General features: G+C 48.8%; 1 protein-coding gene across 3 annotated transcripts in view; it reads right to left on the bottom strand.

Annotated features, from left to right (window-relative positions):
- LOC144945320 (E3 ubiquitin-protein ligase DTX1-like) overlaps window positions 1-15,519 on the bottom strand; it is a 30,515-nt gene extending 14,996 nt beyond the window's left edge. For 2 of the 3 annotated variants that reach the window (XM_078873750.1, XM_078873752.1), the window contains exons 1-2: window positions 15,198-15,519; window positions 14,000-14,119 (exon numbers count right to left, since the gene is read on the bottom strand). In XM_078873750.1, the coding sequence (XP_078729876.1) occupies window positions 14,000-14,119; window positions 15,198-15,360 (283 nt within the window). In that variant the 5' untranslated portion in view covers window positions 15,361-15,519. The remainder of the gene's footprint in view (window positions 1-13,999; window positions 14,120-15,197) is intronic. The other variant, XM_078873751.1, reaches the window with a different exon arrangement.
- Between the last annotated feature and the right edge of the window lie 3,910 nt (window positions 15,520-19,429).

Here is a 19,429-nt window from a genome sequence, read left to right as displayed (position 1 = left end):
AGATTCTCAAGGCTGACCACTTTTGTCTCCCCAGTTGCTAATGTTTTGCTCACTGCACCAGCTGCCCATGTTAAGGTTAAATCAACCCTAGGGGAGACATCGGGCTGGTTCAGATAATCACGACTGTTTCGATTTAAAGCTTTCGTGACTGCAGGGATTCATCTTCTTGGTTCTTTCGGTAAAGTCACGTAGAAGGGAAATAATAAAATAATAAAAATAAAACAATAAAATACAATTCTCACGACGTTTCGGCCAAACGCAAGCAGCCGTCCTCAGGTGAAGAACAGGGCTGTCACCTGAGAACGGCTGCTTGAGTTGTGGCCGAAACGTCGTGAGAATTGTATTTGATTATGTTTCATTTTTATTATTTTATTATTCCCTTCTACGTGAATTTACCGAAAGAACCAAGAAGATGAATCACGACTGTTGTTGGCTGCGACCGCCGGGGGTTGGTATGCACAGCGCGCTCACCATTCACTCCACGAGAGCTCCCCGACACCGTCACCCCCCCCACACACACACACTCGGGTTGACACCGACTTAAAGCACGTATGTATTCACAGCGTGCCATCAGGTGTTTGGGCAACTGGGTACCACTCGCACAGGCGACGGTAAACACGCACGGAAACTGCCCTGCATGGTTATAGCGGGGAGTGTGGTAACTGCCCGCAGCAACAGCCTGTGGTGGTTATTAGACCACTGCCGATCATTTGTGTTTATTGCTGCACGGTGCCTGCCTCCGCTCTGGTGTTCACGCTTGCAGCCTTTCTAGAGTCGAACCAAATTACACCGCTCTCGGGGTAAGCGTTTAACAGCGGCTACTCTAGCACTGCGAAACCCGAAATCCAACGGTTCGCTTAACAACAAAGCACTTTTACGAATCTCAATGGCGCGGCATGAACTGGCAGACTGGCCTTTTTGAATGTCGGTTACGAACGCAATGCATTAAGCGTAAATGTTAACATCAAAGCAGCGTTTTTTTAAATCTCACGGAAAGATTCGGGGCGGTGGCAAAACGAATATAATTTTTCTGCTCTCTGGGACGGAGCGGCTGATCAAAGCCCCCAAAGCTACAGTTGATTTGGATTAAAGGCTTAATACCTACACTGCTCTGTATGCCCATCGCAAGGATGCATTTCTCCAACAGAGAGCTCCGATGTGTCCAAATATCACCTACCATGGCTGTAGGAAAACCAGTACACCTATTTCATACTTTCCTCGTGAGCAATACTGCCGAATAGTTAATATTCCGTGTATGTGTAAAAAATTCTAGAAAGGTCACTCCGTGGTATCCTCTTCCGTGGGCCGTTGTATGACATGGCCTGATTGGAGCCTTTGACTCACGACGTGCTAGATTAGCACCAGTAGGACAACACATTCATCCAGGTCGTACTGCAATGCTGCATCTTCTGCATCCTTTCCTTGCAGAACCCTACCCATGCGACTCGTTCACCTTTACGGGAAACCAGAGGTGGCAACTCTCCCACAAATCGATGTTTGTACGTTGCACTTAGAGAATACAGAACATGCACACTCACAGCCCTTCTGTCAAACCACTGCTGGAAGAGGGCATATCCTCACGCCGTGTGAGTTGTGGGGGTTATTTGACCATACTTCAACGCACTGGTCAGCACAGGCTGAAAGCGTAAAGCATAGCCCTTGGTGCATAGTACAGTACAAGTGGAATGCATTGCCCCCTACCGACAACGTAGCACCGCAGCAGCCTAAATAAACTATGTCAATGCATGGTGGTTGTCCATCCGCACACACATCCAGGCTCAAATTCTGCTTAGCTTCTAAAGGAATCTGACAAGATTGGTGGCATCCCGGGAGGTTTTTGGTCATGGGCAGAACGTGGCAAGTGCCGTTAGAACCCAAGCTGGCACCGGTTGGGTCACGCTGACCACCGACAAGCTGGATCGGCACACAAACACGATGCGCGGAGTTAACGCACGAGCAACGGAGACACTCCTGCGTTGCTGATAGAGATCGATAACGAGCGCGCCCTCGCACCGACTCATTAGCCTTTAGAGTGGCATCACGCGTGTCGATAGCACTTAGTAATCCAAACACTCCATTTCACGGCCAATGCATCCGGGAGGGCATTGCAGCGCGCGTGATATAAAATATTACGGGATGTCCAAAATGCTATCATCCTTTAAAAAAAATAAAGTTGTAGCTCTGCATTGACTTGCTCATGCCACTGCTGGCAGAACGATCTCAAGTGGAGGGATATACTCAATGGTATTTGGCCTATTCTTCCACTCGGGCAAGATGTCCTGCATAGGTGGGAATACCCACACTTCACCCCACCACATGCTCGCCATCTGCCGATTGATACAACTGTGGTGTATCCATTAATACTCCTGGGTGTAGAATTTGGACCGGTGACCTTTGGATTGCAAATCCAGTGAGCTAAACGCTTATCCCGTGGCAGCCTCCTTTATCATTTATTTTTAAAGAATTATATTAATACACCAGTCACAGCTAGATTTATATCAACAATACACTTGAGTAGTGAAGATTTGATAAGATGAATCTTATCCCTCGAAAACTCTACACATCAAGAATTGAGAAGGTCCGAGGTATTCATCAATATAATAACTTAGTAGTTGGTATTTGCTCCATTCTTTAGCGGAAGGCTATCACGAAGGAGGTGTGTGTCACTCCAATTTGAAAGTAGAGGGCGATGTTGCTGTGTAATCCCAACTGAGTAGTTTGCAGCTAATTTCCCAAACTTGGACCGTGACACTGGCACACAGTAGCAATCTCACTTAAAAATGGCGTCAAGGGAATCTTGAACATCTGCCGCGAAGCAGAAGGCGCATATTTTATGGGTAATACACCCTCAATGATAACCAGGGCGGCCTGCTGGGTTCGAACCGTGAACCTCTGCAACAAGCGGTACACAACGCTACTGCCATGTGACCACCCCACATCCTGGGTGTGATTGTTCCTGATGCTCAAAGCTTTTTGTTAAAAAAATTATTAACAAAAATTCCAAAACTTCAAGCACACGGTTCAAACCGACGTTTAATTATGATTGTTTAATAATGGATGGCACCCTTAATGCCGCGCTGTAAATTAAATCATGGCAAAAAAAAGGCAGAGACGACGGCAACAACCGAAACTTAACGGTGCCATTACTGGAACGGCAGTACTTAAAACATATCCAATTAACCTTTCGATCCCTGACCCACGCGACACTGCCCCCCTTTACCCCAAGGTCCATCCCGGCACAGATAGGCTTCTCGGCCCTTTGTGAAACAAATCCTCTGTTTGCTGCGGCCTGATTGATTGGCTTTAACGATCCTGGAATGTGGCTTTCGTGAAATGGCGAGGCCACTGACGGAATGTTGAGGTTTTTCCAAGCCAGCAGTCAACACGCTGCTGAGAATGCGAGCGCGCACGAAAAAAACGCGCTTGCAAACACACACACACTGAATAATGCACAGCTTGGCCATGCAGCTCTAATGGGCCGAGTTTCCCCTTTATTATACCGCAGTAATTAATGATCATCTGTGTTATAATGGCTTCGTTTCTGAATGGGCATGTGGAAACTTTAAATGGGCCTCAATGACCTTGGCTTGTAACAATCCTCTCCGCCTCCCCTCAATGACTCAAACAAACAAATGACTATCCACATATTTCTGCCAATGCCCGTTATTGTCATTGTGATCCCCTCCCCCACCACTCCCGTTCTCTTATTTATGAACTTTGCCAGATTCCAACATTTTTATTTATACTGCCCTAGCATCGTCACTTATAATGACACGTCCGATGCTGGCACCGTGGGTACCCCTGTGTTTAATCAGCTCATCAATAACGGGTGCTGGGGTGGGGGGGAGGCTCCCATTTTTACTTATTTCACGAGTGCCAATGTACAGCCTTTGTCCGCAACTCCGTTGCGCGAAGGCCGCAACGCCACCGGGACGATTTGCATTTTTATTTCCAGACGTTACGTCTTCCGAGGGGCGCTCTCTGCCGCATCGGCTCGCGACAATGGGCCGCCGCCGCCGCTATTTGGGAGCGGAACGAGAGCGGAGCGCGAGACTGCTGGAGTGCGGCGGGGGTTGAGCCGGGAAGGGAAGAAATTGAAAACAGCGTCGCCCACGAGGTTAAAATTCAACGGCGGGGGGGGGGGGGGACGTTTGGCATAGTTTATCCAAGGGCTCGGTTGCTGCGGCAGCTTCACCTCAAGATAAAAACGCACGCCACCCGCCGCAGGGCGCTGCGATAAATAGAGACGCCCACCGGCCTTTTCTGCATGCAGTGCCCTCAACACAAGAAACTCCGCATTCGACGAGTGGGCACATCTGACAGATTCTATTAAAAGCTGCAGGACCCTTTTATCAAAAAATAATGTAAGAATTACATATTTACTTTGGGATAGAGCGATGATGCAACATTACCGAGCACTGCGCTACAAACTCACTGACCCGAGTTCGATTACTGAACACACATCGGCAGCATGATTAAAAATGGTCAAAAAAACCCCATGACTGACACAGCTGGAAACCTTCATTCAGCATTGGATTTGACAAATGTCTGAATGTTCCTCTTTTTTTTCTTATTTTCGTCCATTTACTTATCCAGTATTTCCTCACTGAGAATCTGGATTCTTTAGTTTCATTAGGGCTCTGCATTGGAATGTTTGGCCAACTCATTTGTATGACATGGAAACTGTATTGGCCAGAGAAAGCCGACACGTGGATGGGTCATGAACCAATTTGCTGTACTACTATCGCACTGGCCGCATGCGTAGCCGAGCTACTGTTGGGGGGCCAGGGAGGTCAGAAATCTCAGCACACGGTAGTTTCTGTGCGATCTACCGACTGTTTAGGAGCACACGACAGACACGCACCACCGTGTGCCTGGTCAACCATAACAATGGAACATTTTTTGCCAGAACAATGATCTTACATGAGCGGCCTCCGGCTACAAACGAACGATTCAAACGTGCCAAACGTGAGACCCGCCGTGCAAAAATCGTCCGTGCTGCGCGGCGTCGCCGGGGGGGGGGGGTCCCGAGCCAAACGGCGCGATGCCCTTTTTCTGACGCGACGGCGCGAAGACGCCGGGGGGCTCATTGTGTACAGGAGCGCGGCGGAATGCGCCGCCGGCGCCGCCCCCTCCGCACGCGCACACACGCACACACGCCGCCTCAATCGCTTCACAGATGTCCGCCTTGCCGGGCCCCCTGCTCGCAATGGAAGCCCGCTTTCTCATACACGCCGGGAAACCACCGTGGCACCCCCCTTCGAAAAGCCCTCGCAACAAGCGACCGCCTTTCCTTCCATCCAGTAACAACGTCCTGCCCTCCCCCCACCCCACACACGCGCGTGCACGCTGAACACCACCGCTCGCTGCTGCCACTTACGCTATTTATCCCAGGGTCAACGGCTCCATTGTGCCGCTTGCCTCTGGGGACAATGGGCAGGGTCCACAGCAAAGGGAGTAGGGGGTTCTGATGCCGGAACACAGGGGCCCTTTTATTCGGTGGCGGCTCGCCTCGCTCGCTCCATGCTCGCACGCGCGCACTGCGCAGCAGACGCGCTTTTCAGAGACGAATTCCAGCGCCCAACCACAATGGTGCCTCTTCGAAGGCTACTGCACCACACCCCCTGAAAACCACCCCTACCCCCCCACAACTCACCCCCTAACCCTGCCCCCCCCCCCCAGCCACTTCTATAACGACGGAAAAGCTATTCGAACGCCATCCTTTGGGTTTCTGGCCCGTCACCTCCCCCAGGACCCTAACGCTGCATGCACAGAAAGTGGCAGACGGGCTATTCAGGCGGAGGAATTACTCGCAAGCGCCGTCGGATAGAGAACATCGGAAAAGGCCAAGGAGCTGGGCTCGCTGCTGCTCCGCGAGGGATGGGGGCGCGGAGGCTACAAGCCCCCGAAACGAACCGCGAACTCGTGGCTATGATCTATTCACGGGTCACATCAAACTAAAAATAAAAATCGCCACTTGGTTTCCGTTCAGCCGAATCCATACTGAACATCAAGTTCAAATTACGCAGGTGAAAAAATGCAACCGGAGATTCCGATCGTTTTCTCGCCACAAAAAGCCCAGGGAGGGGAGGGCAGGGCTGATGTTTTTTCTTTCTGAGAGCCCACAATCATTTTTAGAGATTATTTACAAGACACCTCGCTAGTTGCGCGCAGTGTCGAGGTAACCCGGTGGCTCCCTCCGTACGCCGCCGCGAAACCTTTTCCCTTATCGACGCGGCTCTCGAAAACAAGGCTCCCTCCACTCATTGTGGCCACAGCTGCAGGCCAGGGTGGGCGGGGGGTGGGGGAGAAGCAAGAGAAACACGAAGCGCACGACTGGGAAGAGTCTAACCTGCTGGCGCTGAAGGGCGACGCATCAGCATCAAGGATTCAACCACGTCTGCTGCGGAGGAAACGCTTCGTTATTAAAATGATAACGAGCACTATCTGATGCGCGCACGGTGTTGGGGTGTTAGCGCGATAGTGATCCTGGATTACTATCACTGTTTTCAGGTTGTAATGGGATTACCGTTGTTTTGCACGTACAGCCAGATGAAGACTTAAGACTATTTTTTGTTTACAACCTTTAAAAGAAACGATTTTGAAACTAAAAAAGGGGAAATGGTGGGAGGCTGCAGCTTGGGTTAAAGAGAGGACAGCTGCAGCCAATGCGTACGGGTCATGAATGGCACAAAGCCTACAATGGTTTCAAAGTGCTCTCTATTTCCAGAGTTAAGTCAAGCCAACAATCACTTCCCTTTAGGAAAGCCACCATAATCAGACTAAATTACAGTGATACCACAGTTACAAGTACCAGTTGTGTTACTTGTAAAATGCTTATGACTGAATCACCACAAGTGCGCCTGACCACATCTCATCTCAGAAGCCAAGCGTGGTTGAGCCGAGATAATTGCGCGGATGAGTGACCACCATGCACGACAGGTCTTATAAACTGCTGCGGGTCCTCGTGACGTTGTCAGCAACAACAGTGCACCACAACCTATTGTTGTACTGTGCTTCTATGCTGACACATCTATGCTCCCGCCCCATCAACCCCACCCCCAGACACCGATAGGCATGGTGAAGCCCAGCCAAATAACCCCGGCGACCTGCACGGCATAGGTGAGGGTCCTTATCATCCAGCAGCGGTCTGACCAAAGCGCCACACAACACAAAACTTGAAAAACACAATTGCGTCATCGGCAGGACCAGGGACCGATTACTTCTCGAAAGTAAATCCCCATCGCACCGCACACCATATGCCGGTGCTTCCCGGCGCAGTTGAGTGGAATATTCAATTGCCACGTTGCGCACGCGTACACAAGCATATCTGGCGGGCAACACCTGCCGTGACGTGCGGCGTTTGCGCCAGCGAGCCGCCCGTCGTTTAAACATCCACCATAGAGGTTCGCGGCGCCTGGGCTTGCCTAGATAAACGTGCGCACACAATCCCCACAACCTCCACCTACCCCGCCCCCCCCCCCCCCAATCGGCATTTGGTGATGAATGCAGCCGTTTTGGTCGGTGGGCATTTGTGTGCAGTTTTTTTTCTGTGGAGAGAAACTCATTAGTGTTTTCTGATGAGGGGGGAAGGGGAGGTGGCTGACCAGAGCCATTTAAACCCAATGCAATTCACACCTCGCACACAAACAGTGTTAAATTTCGGTGGCTGCAATTACAGAATCGTGCACGCACGTCGGGCGTTAAGGAATTGCAAAAACATTGAACCGCTATTGACACGGGGAAGTCACAACACGTGGTGTGAAAAATAATAACAATACTAATTTTGTTCTATTCGTTGGGCAGGACGTGTCGCCAGAAGGGAATGGCGTCCAACGGTCCGGCGATAGTGACCGAGTGGCAGCCAAAGAATGCAACGCGGCGGAAAAAGGACTTGCACAGAGGAGGAGGAGGAGTGATGAGATGAGGACTGTGTGATGGTGCTGCTAGGTGGATCGTTACTCCACGTAAATGTCGAAGGCAAACGGGCTTGACGAGATCTTCATCCAGCAGTCGACTGATCGCGGCCAGTGATGCACGATTCACGCCGCGATCCGAGGGCCCAAGTGACACGGCAAGCAGGAGGGTTTGAAGGGAAAATAGGCTGGTCGGTGGTCAACTCAATACTTCACCCCTTTATGAGCTGATAGAATTGAGTAGCCACTATGGTACGACTAGCCCCCCTGGCCATGGTAATGTAGAATTTCCAGCTCTGCTTCAGGGCTGCAAACGTCAGATGATAACCACCCAAAACTCCTGAGCAGAGAGGCACCGTGACTCAAACTTTTTTTTTAATTAAATATCCGCAAAAAACCTCAAGACTCTTTCAGTTGGGTCCTACAACTGCACATGCTGGGCCATTCTGCACTTGGGTGTTTTACAAACGAAAGCAATTAAACAAGAAATCCTGTAAAACATACGTCGCGCGCAACGAACTACGTACCAAAGCCACCAGACACCTTGCAACAATCGTTCGTGTCATCTTATGTGCGTGTCCGGCCTGGTGGCTCAGTGGTAGAGCGAGCGGCTCGCTATCGGAAGGCTGCGAGTTCAAAGCCAGGTTGGGAGTGGGGGCATTGACTCAGCCCACTGTCCCTCTGGGGTCAATAAAATATATACCACTTTGTGGGAAGGTAAATATTGGTTGCTTTATTGTTAGACTCAACCCCCGTCATAGGAATGCGACGTTTCCACCACTGGCTAGTGGCTATCAGTGGGAAACGAGCAAAGCGTCAACGCTGATTTGAGCAAGGCTGTACTGCGACTCAACAACAATAGCCTTATCAACTCTTAACGTGCTTTCAGTAGGGTGCTACAACTGCCCGTTGTGCCAAATCTGTATCGAGTGTTTTGCAAAGTAAAATAAATTAATATCGTATAATAATACGCACAAAAATTAACGTATCTACATGCCCGAGTGAACATACAACTTGTCACAACTGTTTGTGTAATTGCACGCAAGCAATACTACAGCCACTGCTTCACTCATGCCTCTCAAATCCTGCAGAGTAATCACCCACCCTTGTACGGCTGTAATCATCCATCACGAACATGTACGCGCGTGCTGAAGACACCTAATATTCCGCTTTATTTTTGAACGTCGGTAAGGGTGTTGTTAGCAGCTTTCTGCCATGCTAATGGGTGTGCTTGTACCACCATGAATGCTGATGGGCCAACCCTGCGAACATAAACTCAGTCATTTTTATAAATAACACGTGTGGAACAGATTCAGAGCCTTCTTTCGTTCGAACCTTGAACACGGAAAGTTCTCACTCTGCGATAAACGCCTGCGTGTGCAGATTTGTGAGCGAGGGCATGGTGTGTGTTTGTGCGAGTGGGGGGAGCGGTAGTGCAGTAGTTAGCACTACTAACCTGGCGACCCGAGTTCAATTCCTGCTCACGACCAATAACAGTGGTGAATAATTGAACCGGTCCTTGAGTACCTGGTGCGGTGTAAACATCATCACAAGGAATACAAGGCGGCCGGGTGGTTAGCGTGCTGCGCTCCGAACCCGGTGACCCGAGTTCGATTCCTGCTCATGGCCAATGTCGGTGATGAATATCTGAATCGATTCTGGGCCTCCGCAAGGTCGACTCGGCCTCAAATGAGCCTATACGGGTGATCTTTGTATACCACTTTGCACTTAATAATAACAATGCAACTGAAAATGTATTTATCTCTGCACATTCGTCAATAGCAGCAATCTATAAGGAAAATAATATATTATAGATTATATTTTGGCCAAGAGAGGCGAGATGATCTCTAAGTGTCGAGTTGTTTTTTTTATTCTTTTTTGTTCTTGAGGCCCACTGCCAACATTTACAAGAAAATTTTGGGTAGAAGCTACCACGTGAAGCTCTTTAAAAGACTAATGAATTATACATCCCTTGTACAAACAAATAGTATAGTCATTTGCACACTCACAACGATGTACGAAAGGTCAAAATTCAATGTCGCTCTCCGCACCCAAACGAGCAATCTAGCGATTGCATCTCTGTTGGCGACCAGAAGCCAGAGCCGAAAATGCAGTACATGCAATGGAGACAAACGTACGTTTTTGCGATAAAACACTGGTGGTGGTGCATATGCACACATAACAAAAGCTCAAGATATTCGTCAATAACCCCATAGTAGGAAGTAATATAGTTAATGGGCCAATGTTTTAATGCAATGGCCCATCGCATTTTCAACCATCGAAATGTCTTGAGAAATGCACTTCACAACATGCCCCTTTTTTCCATTTGGCTGCCTTGAAGGCAGCAACCTTATTCCGGGCACCATGGCAACAAACGACACATGCACACACTAATCTGGAGACGCTAAACACCAGCTGAGCTGGTCGGCACACAAACCGCATCATGCTACCCGAGTTGAGACCCTCCAGCATCTGTCAACAAAACACTCACGGTGTTACCTGCAGTACTACTGCGTAGGTTATCCGCGGTCGTGCTATATATACAGCTGTAAGATCGACGATGCTCTCTCCACAGCTCGAAGATGTGCATTTTAAGTTGTAGCACATGGCGTGCGGCACGATGTCCGACGTTTTACTGGAGCCTTTCTGGGGCATCACGGTCAACACGTGCCCCAAACACATCAGAGAGATAGTACCTGCACAGCAATTACACAGACGCTGCTGTAGAGAACCGCTCCACTGTATTCTGATTAACCTTGCTGCAGCGCACGGCCCCAGGAATACGATGTCCTCCAGTTAAGGAGTGTCATGACAGCCTAATGAGATTTGAGGATTTATCATCTGTTACCCGCTCGATGCGAGGTGGGCGTTAAACGCCCTGTGGCGGCATTTACAAGAGAGAGAGAGCAGGAAAAGTTGCACAAACGTCGTAACTCACATCTCACGAAAATTGTATAAAAACAAAACACCATTGATATTGTCTCTCCTTACGGACAGCCTACCCCCTTGACAGGTGACCATGGAAACCAAACCATCACAGACAGAAAAAATAATGCACATTGATTCAACACGATATTACCAACCAGGCCTCGAGCACAAAAATAATAAATATCATTGGGCTCTCGTGTAGTCAAATGAAAGTCACTCGTAAATAAGCCTTGCAAACAAAATGGGACCTTTTTGTCAGTATCAAAGTATGAAAGAATAAGAAGAGGTTTACCCTTTCTGGCAATAAAACAGGTGTTAAGATGTTCAAACACCAAATAAATACCTTTTGCAAGGAATCAAGTAAGCATAAGCCACACGTACTTGTTGTGAACATGAAAAAAAACATGCTCTGATAATATATACATTGTCTTTGAAGCTGATTGGCCTACACCAGAGACAGCCTTCTTTAGGGCCTAGTCCCACCAGTGTCAGAGCAGAGAACGCTAAAAGGCGAACAGTACAAAGACGATGCACGATCAAAGCATTTATAGCTTGGGGTGAGCAGCTACAAAATGGGACCTTTTTTTCAGTATCAAAGTATGAAAAAATAAGAATAGGTTTTACCCTTTCTGGTGTTAAGATGTTCAAACACCAAACATAAACCTTTTGCAAGGAATCAAGTCTGCCTTGCAAAGTTTGTGAAATAAATTACAATGGGGCCATTCGTGATTAAAGGTGAAGAAGAATTATGTAGATCTATACCCAGGAAAGCCTCCCTGGATCCAGACTTTTGCTGGAGGGTCCCTGGATTTTTCGAATGTTTCACCAATTCCACAAGTAATGTTTTACTGGAATTCTGAAACGAAACAAGCTGTGGGCTTGCAAAATTAGAACAAGTGAATCTTATGGCAGGACCCCGGCGTCCCATAAGCCCCCGGCTCTCGCATACACTGCGCTGCGACGTCATTTGATGTCGACGAGCTGTACACGGATGCGCCAATCAAGGTTTTGTTTCTTCTGCGCATTCGTCCTCGCTGCGCTTGGACGACATGACAACAGAATGATCCGCACCAGGTGGGTCACGGCGTTTATGTGTGCGGTGGGACAGAGTCGCCAAAAGCAAATTGATTAATTATGCTTTTGACTTCCGTTTATTCGGGACCATGGAATCACGCCATAAGTTTAAAGTACTGAAGGAAAAGTTTCCCTTTGCTAAAATAACCCGCCCCCCGAGACTGTGAAATCCAATGCAAATGTTTTCCGTCAAAACACACCAGAGGTATCAAAAAAACGTTTAAAAATACACAGTGGTATTTACTTTCTTGTTTAAGTATGAAAAGGTAGAAGTAAAACTATGAATACACCACACTGTAAAGTGCGGTCACCATTTGTATGTCAGGCAACCGCGCCACACTACCATAAAGTCCACAAACACATTAATGTTACACCGTTAATGGACTCTCACATGGTATGAAGGCCATCCAAGAATTTTACTATAACAGGGAAGTGCTCTAAACGGAAGGTAAAGAAGTTCAGTTTCTTTCCAATATATAAAATTAATTAGTAATGCGGCTATCTCGAGGACAGTACCTATATTTTGTAGTTTATAGAGCTTAAAATATAAGGCTAAGAAGTGCTGCTAAGTGTATATTACATAACTAAAGGAACCACAGCAATGCCACTTGAATGGGTTAATGTTTCAGTTGCGTTCCGCAAATAAAATAAATGACGTCACAAGTGCTTTAATGCAGAAAGGAAATTACGTTTAAACGATGGCCCTTTTGGGCCATTATTCAAATGAATGCGGTACGTGTATTACACTTGTATCAATACACTGCTGGATAAGGGCTCCCTCCCCTGCGGTGCGAGTCACGGCGGTTATTTTAGCAATACCAGTGTGGGCTGGTGAAGGTGGGTAGCATAGATGTGTAAGCATAAAAGTCTGAAGCTTGACTTCATATTCTTTGGGTCTTTCGGTAAAGTCACGTAGATAGGTTCAAAGAAAAAAATAAAAACTACAACGTTTCGATCGCAACACAAGCGTTCGTCATCAGGAAGAAAAAACGAACGCTTGTGTTGCGATCGAAACGTGGTAGTTTTAATTTTTTTTGTAATTTTCGTTGAACCTATCTACGTGACTTTACCGAAAGACCCAAAGAACATAAAAGTTTGTCCAAGTACTGTACGACAATGGACATTGCTGCACTGTGCTTTGCCAAAATTAAGGTTCCCAAATAAATCGTCTCCCTGTTGAAATGAGCAATGGGATCATGCTCATCTATGCTGGCACCACTTGAGTCCATGATATGTCCACGTTCCCATGGTGGGGGTCAGTTTATCCACCGGCTTTCACACAAAGTGTCAACCCTGCTCACATTAATTAAACTTTGTAAAAGCTCCCATGGCGAGTTATGCAATGCATGGTGAATAAACCAAGTCAACGCACCACAAGAGTGCAGGGTCAATAAAATATGTCCCACTTTGCGATGAGCCCTATGAAGAAGCTCTGGATCAGGGCCACCAAATGAATACGGACATCCTAACTGATTAACTTTTACATAATACAAGTGTCAATAAAGCTTCACCAATAATTATTTAAGAATTATGATACAGCTGTCTTGACCTGGATGATTATAATCTTGGCAATATATTCCTTGTACAATTCAGTTTTCGTTTTTGTTGCCAGAAAGTTTGAGTGGTCTTCACCTGCGCATAACAGAAGGATCTGCACACAATCACCGCCGAAAAGTTGGCGAACACCCGAACCTCTGAGATCGATATGATGCGTGTTGCCAATGCCATGGAGGACATTGAGGTTTAGAAGGATAAAACTCGTATGATAAAATATTCATACGACTGTATAGTTTTATCGACCAGGCTTAACATTTTGCCAAATTGTAATCCTCTAATAATAAATGATCAAATATCAGTCACCCTGCACATATAAAGGGTGTACGAAAAAAAACAGACCACACTGCTGATGCGACTTAAAAAAAGTCAAGACCGATGGAGAATGTCTGCTTTAACGCTGTCGGAAAAGGTTTTATATGCCGACGAAAAAAAATGCAGTTGTTGTTGTAACATTGCTGCAATAGACCCATGTCTGTGTGTGATGTTTTGACATGTGTCAGTTGTGCAGCATGTGTGTCGCCTACCTGTATCCTGGCGGAACTGGCACATGGATTGCAGATCAATGATGTAGGAGGCGAGGAGAGGCTCAGCCTGCCCGAGCACCACGCTGCCACCGCCACGGGAGCTTCCTCCTCCACCACCTCCTCCACCGACGCCGGCAAAAAAAAACCACGACCATCATTACCATTACCTCCACAGCCACCCTTTACCATCATTAAATTCGCCACCGCAACCATCATCTACTCCATCACAATCATGACCACCAGCACCACCAAACCGCCACCAGTCATTATCACCTCTAGCAGCCTCGATGTGCCTGCAAATACCCTCCCTACACCACCTCCCTCACTCCCATCAACACCACCACCAACAATATCCGCAATCACGACCATCATCGCAATGCCCTCCCCGCCACCTCTTCATAGATTATTCTCATTACCGCCACCCTCGATTAAGATGAACTCCCATCTCCACCACCATCACCACCAATCCCCGGCTCCTCCATAATTCACTTCCCCTCTCACTCCGATGTGCCTACTACACACGCCACCAAAAATCTCCACTACCAATATCGCCTACACCAACCTCAACCAATCATCGCCTCCTCCACCACCTCCACTGTCACCGCCGCACAACCATCATGACCCCCCCTCACCCCCTCCAATTACCTACTAGAGGATTCGCAATCGCCGCCTTGATGTGCTTGCACTCGGCTACCAGAATGTTGGGCCAAATGAAGTTAGCGAGCACCTATTAGGGGGTTGGGGTGGGTGGCCAGCACTATGCCCGGCCAACTTTGTGTCTCTCGAGCGGCGATGTTTACACATCGCACCAGGTACTCATTTGAGGCCGAGTCGACCTAGGGGAGGCCCGGGATCGGTTCAGATACTCGTCAGAGTTGGCCGTGAGCAGGAATCGAACTCGTGTTGCCAGGTTCGTAGCGTTGCGCGCTACATTATCGCTTCCCACATCACCACCACCTGCACAACCATAATCATCTCCCACCAGCCTCAAATGTCACTACACCACCACTCCCACCGCTATAACCATCACAGTACGACCTCCAACACCACTACCACGAACCCTTCATCACCAACCACCACAATCATCACCCACCCAAAAAAAACACCTCCACGTCTACCACCACATCCACCACCACATCAGTCAAAACCCACCATTAAAGGCAACGGCGTCTCTCCCCCACCCCCCCGCCCACGTTACCTGCCCCGCGGGTCCCGATAGCCGTCTCGATGTGCCTGCACACGCGGGAGCTATACGGCCTCCAGCGCTGCTGCTCGCTCAGCCACTCCCATACGACGACCAAGCCCGAGCCAGCCGGCGGAGGAGGAGGTAGCAGCACCACGGCCCCCGCCGCCGCCATCATATATTACCGTGCGTCAATGCTATAGATACTATTCTTGTGATTGCTAGCGTATGTGTGTATTTTTTGTGTTGTGTAAGTTGTAAACAGAGGCGACGACGAAGACAATCGGCGCCAGCAGGAGCAGCAACTGCGACCTCCGCCTGCTGTTGTCTTCGTTCCTCTGGCAGCTTGCGCGTGACACTTCCGCTCTAGGCCACCGCCCACTTCCGCTCTAGGCCACGCCCGCGCGGTGATGGGATCCGGCTTTGCGATTGGTCAACACGTTGTGGAGGGGGGGGGGTGATTGGGGAGGGTGTTTGGGGGGGGTGGTTGGGGGGGTGATTGTGGGGGGGGTGATTGGGGGGGGGCGATTAGGGGGGGCGATTGGGGGGGGCGATTGGGGGGGGCGATTGGGGGGGGGGCGATTGTGGGGGCGGTTGGGGGGGGGGTGATTGGGGGCGGGGGGCGATTGGGGGGGGGGCGATTGGGGGGGGCGATTGGGGGGGGTGATTGTGGGGGCGGTTGGGGGGGGTTGATTGGAGGGGGGAGCGATTGGGGGAGGGTGATTGGGGGGGGGGTGATTGTGGGGGCGGTTGGGGGGGGTGATTGGGGGGGGCGGTTGGGGGGGGAGCGGTGGCACAGTGGTTAGCGCGGCTGCCCTCACCGTCAGTCAAACCCGGCGATTCCAAAATTCGATTCGCGCTCAGGGCCAACATCAGTGACCGGTGTGGCGTCGCGACCTATACATTATCGGCTAGGGGGGGGGGGGCGGGTTGAGGCAATCGGTGAGGTGGAGCCCCCCAATATTTGATTTGTATCGCACGGTCGTACCTAGGCTGTTATATAGCGCGGCTCCTCTTGCCCTCATCACATAATTATCGTTGCTGAAGTTTATTTTTTACACTGTTGGTGGAAACGTATGTCATGTGTGGTTGTCAAGGGGGCCCCAACTCGTAACTTTGACAACCAGGGGGGGCCCCAGGAGCCCCCCTTGCCCCCACGCTAGTTACGCTACCGTCAGTGACGATTATCCGAACCGTTCCTGGGCCTCCCTTAGGTCGACCCAGCCTCAAATTAGCACCTAGTGCCATGCACGTGTAGGGAGGGGACTGTCAAAATAAATTCTAAAAGTGTTCGCGTTCAGATAATTAAGAAAAGGTGGTCGTACGGTACTAGATAGATAAGTTCGTCAAATAATACAGGCGTTGAGATGATTGTGAACAGCTGCCCGTGGGGTGCTGTTGCAGGGGGGCAGCGAAATGTACACGTTGAGATAATTAAAGGCACGCGCCACAGTCAGGGTGGAGGGCACTGTCCAATTAAGGGCGGGCTTAGAGGGTAGATAAGCCAGAACGAGGCCCCCAGTCTGGCCGCTTGCCCGGAGACCAGCAACTAGACATCCGGGCTGACTGTCCGTGGGACTGTATCGACATTATTACTTAAGAAATAGAGACGGTTTTTTTGTTTGGAATGAACGTCTCCAAGGAGTTAATTTTACATATGCATGCATGTTGAACTTCGATGTAAAAAGAACACATTGCCACTGGGGGATATAAAGGCGGTCGGGCGTGATATTGGCCACCCCCAACTCGTGTGCCCGTGCCAGACTTCATAGGTGATACTCGCTTAGACAGCACTTGCCCTTAATGTCTGTTGAGCCTATACGTGGGACCTTTGTCTTTGGGAAAAGGGGTCAAGGGTAGCGGTAGTGGGGCTACAAGGGGCGTGGGCGGGGCTACAGGGGATGTGGGTGGGGCTACAATGGATGTGGGTGGGGCCAGGTAACCAGCCCCCACCACAAACAGCTGGTTACGTCATCGGTCACGATTTTCTTGGCGCAGTGATGAACGAGAGATCGGCCTCTATGGAGGGATGTTCGTGAAGGACGCTACATCCATAATACCGGGTTTTTGAATGTCTTAGATCGCGCAAATGTGTCCTTAAACCCGCCACCACCCGACACAGCCAATTGGTAAGGTTTGTCACGTGAATAGAACATGCAGATTCGTTACTATTACAGCAACACCGGTTGTGTTGGAGAGCAAATCCACAATATTTAATTGTTGATTACTTTTAGAACTCCCCACCACCCCCCTTTGCTCAGATCTGGATGTCCCGCCTGATGATGCAGGTTGTAATTACTGGCGAAACGTCGTACTCGGATTGTAAATGTTGTGGATTTGCTCTCCAACGCGCAACCGGTGTTGCTGTATTCGTAACGAATTGGCATGTCCTGTTTATGTGAAAGCCTACGTGTTAAAAGGTCACTAGTCGAAAAGGCGGTCCCCGCCTCCCCAACTTGGCAAGGAGCGACGCTCACAACAACGAGCGGAGCGCCGGGTGGCCTAAAATGCAGCAAGTTTGAGCACTGTTGGTGTGCATATTGTCAGTCATCTCGGTCAATCAATGACAACCACCTGGGTCTGTCCAGTGATCTCATGTCTGCAGCGAGCCTTTGGACACTGCACGTGGCCTCAAAGTGCACCTAGCCTGGCACAGGCGCCGTAGTGAGGTCACTGTCACTTAGTGGCGAATGGCGGGTGTTGTTGCCGATAGATTCATCGATTACAATTATAGATTCCATTCGCGAGCAATACAAACGCTTCGTGCGTCTGACAATCGGCTGTTTCCATTCGACGTCCGTTCCCAGAGGTTGCCGGGTTGAAACAAGCGAGCACGTATTTCCACCCAGCAGTATAAATGGGTAACACGAAAGGTATATATATTCTTGGTTCTTTCGGTAAAGTCACGTAGAAGGGAAATAATAAAATTATATAAATATAAAATACAATTTGTATATTAATATTATTTTATTATTTCCCTTCTACGTGACTTTACCGAAAGAACCGAGAATATGAATCCCTGCAGTCACGAAAGCTTTAAATCAAAATTTAACATGAAAGGTAGTTTGCTCATCAGCTCGTGTGGTTGGGTAAAGTGTGGGTAGGTGCCACCTTCCAAGACTTGGAGTTGGGAGGCACTTTCAGCCAGCAGTGATGCAAGCAATTGCAGGGCTACGCCTTTGCCTCAATTGCCTTTTGCCCAATTTATTTCAAAATTCACCTTAACGAAGCGTGCAACAAAAGAAAAATTAATCGCTTACGGTATAATTTAATAATAGATTACATTCATGCACCGCATGCCTCCTTAACGCAGACGTTAGCAGGGAATTAGCGGCGTCTAATTAGAGGTCACATTCCATCGAGATGCTCATTACCCGCTCCTCCAACTCGGGGGACTTTGTGCAATTAACCCAAGAGAGTGCAAGTTTGTTTTTAATACTGTGGATGGACGGACAAAACGGACGGCTGGGCGGACAGACAGCTGGGCAGACATAATGGACAGATGCTTTGCTGGACGGAAGGTTGGACAGATCGAATGGACTGTTGGAGAGTCACATTCAAAGCACGTGCGGGTTTGCTAGTTATGTTTATGATACATCTCTGCTGAAGTTTAATTTGCAACACTTTCTCAGCAAGAGGGAGTTTGTTTTTAAAACACCAATTATATATCCAACTGTGGTCATGACCATGGGTGGTGCTGGCCCTTTGGGGGTCTGAAGCAGATTTTTTTTTTTATGGAGCGAGCACCCTTAAGTTATACAATCACCGTGAGATGAACATAAGAAATCGAGAGATAAATGGATTAATGTAAACGAAGAGAACTGTAGTGAGGCGATAAATGTGGACGATAGAGACGAGCAACACATTGGCTTGTTAATTAATGTTCATTAGGATTGAATTTTCAGCTGACATTTGCCGTATCCAATTTTTTTTTAATATTCCGGGGCACCTTGATCTACTTGGGGACCTAAGCTTTTGCTTGGTTTACTTACGACCAGCATCATCACTGCCAACGTTTTCACATCAAGATACGAAATTTCCACGCGTGATATCCGAACCGCTCTTGAAACCCCATATTCCCCAACCCTCATTGGCAGAGGTGTGGACTCGAGTCATGTGACTTGGACTCGAGTCAGACTCGAGTCATGAATTTGATGACTTGCGACTCGACTTGGACTTGCATAACAATGACTTTGTCCCACCTATGAGATGTGGACTCGAGTCATGTGACTTGGACTCGAGTCAGA

The sequence above is a fragment of the Lampetra fluviatilis genome, chromosome 37 (assembly GCF_964198595.1).
Source record: "Lampetra fluviatilis chromosome 37, kcLamFluv1.1, whole genome shotgun sequence".
Classification (NCBI taxonomy): Eukaryota; Metazoa; Chordata; class Hyperoartia; order Petromyzontiformes; family Petromyzontidae; genus Lampetra; species Lampetra fluviatilis.
Note: the sequence above shows the minus strand (reverse complement) of the source record. Positions and strands in the feature narration are given on the sequence as shown.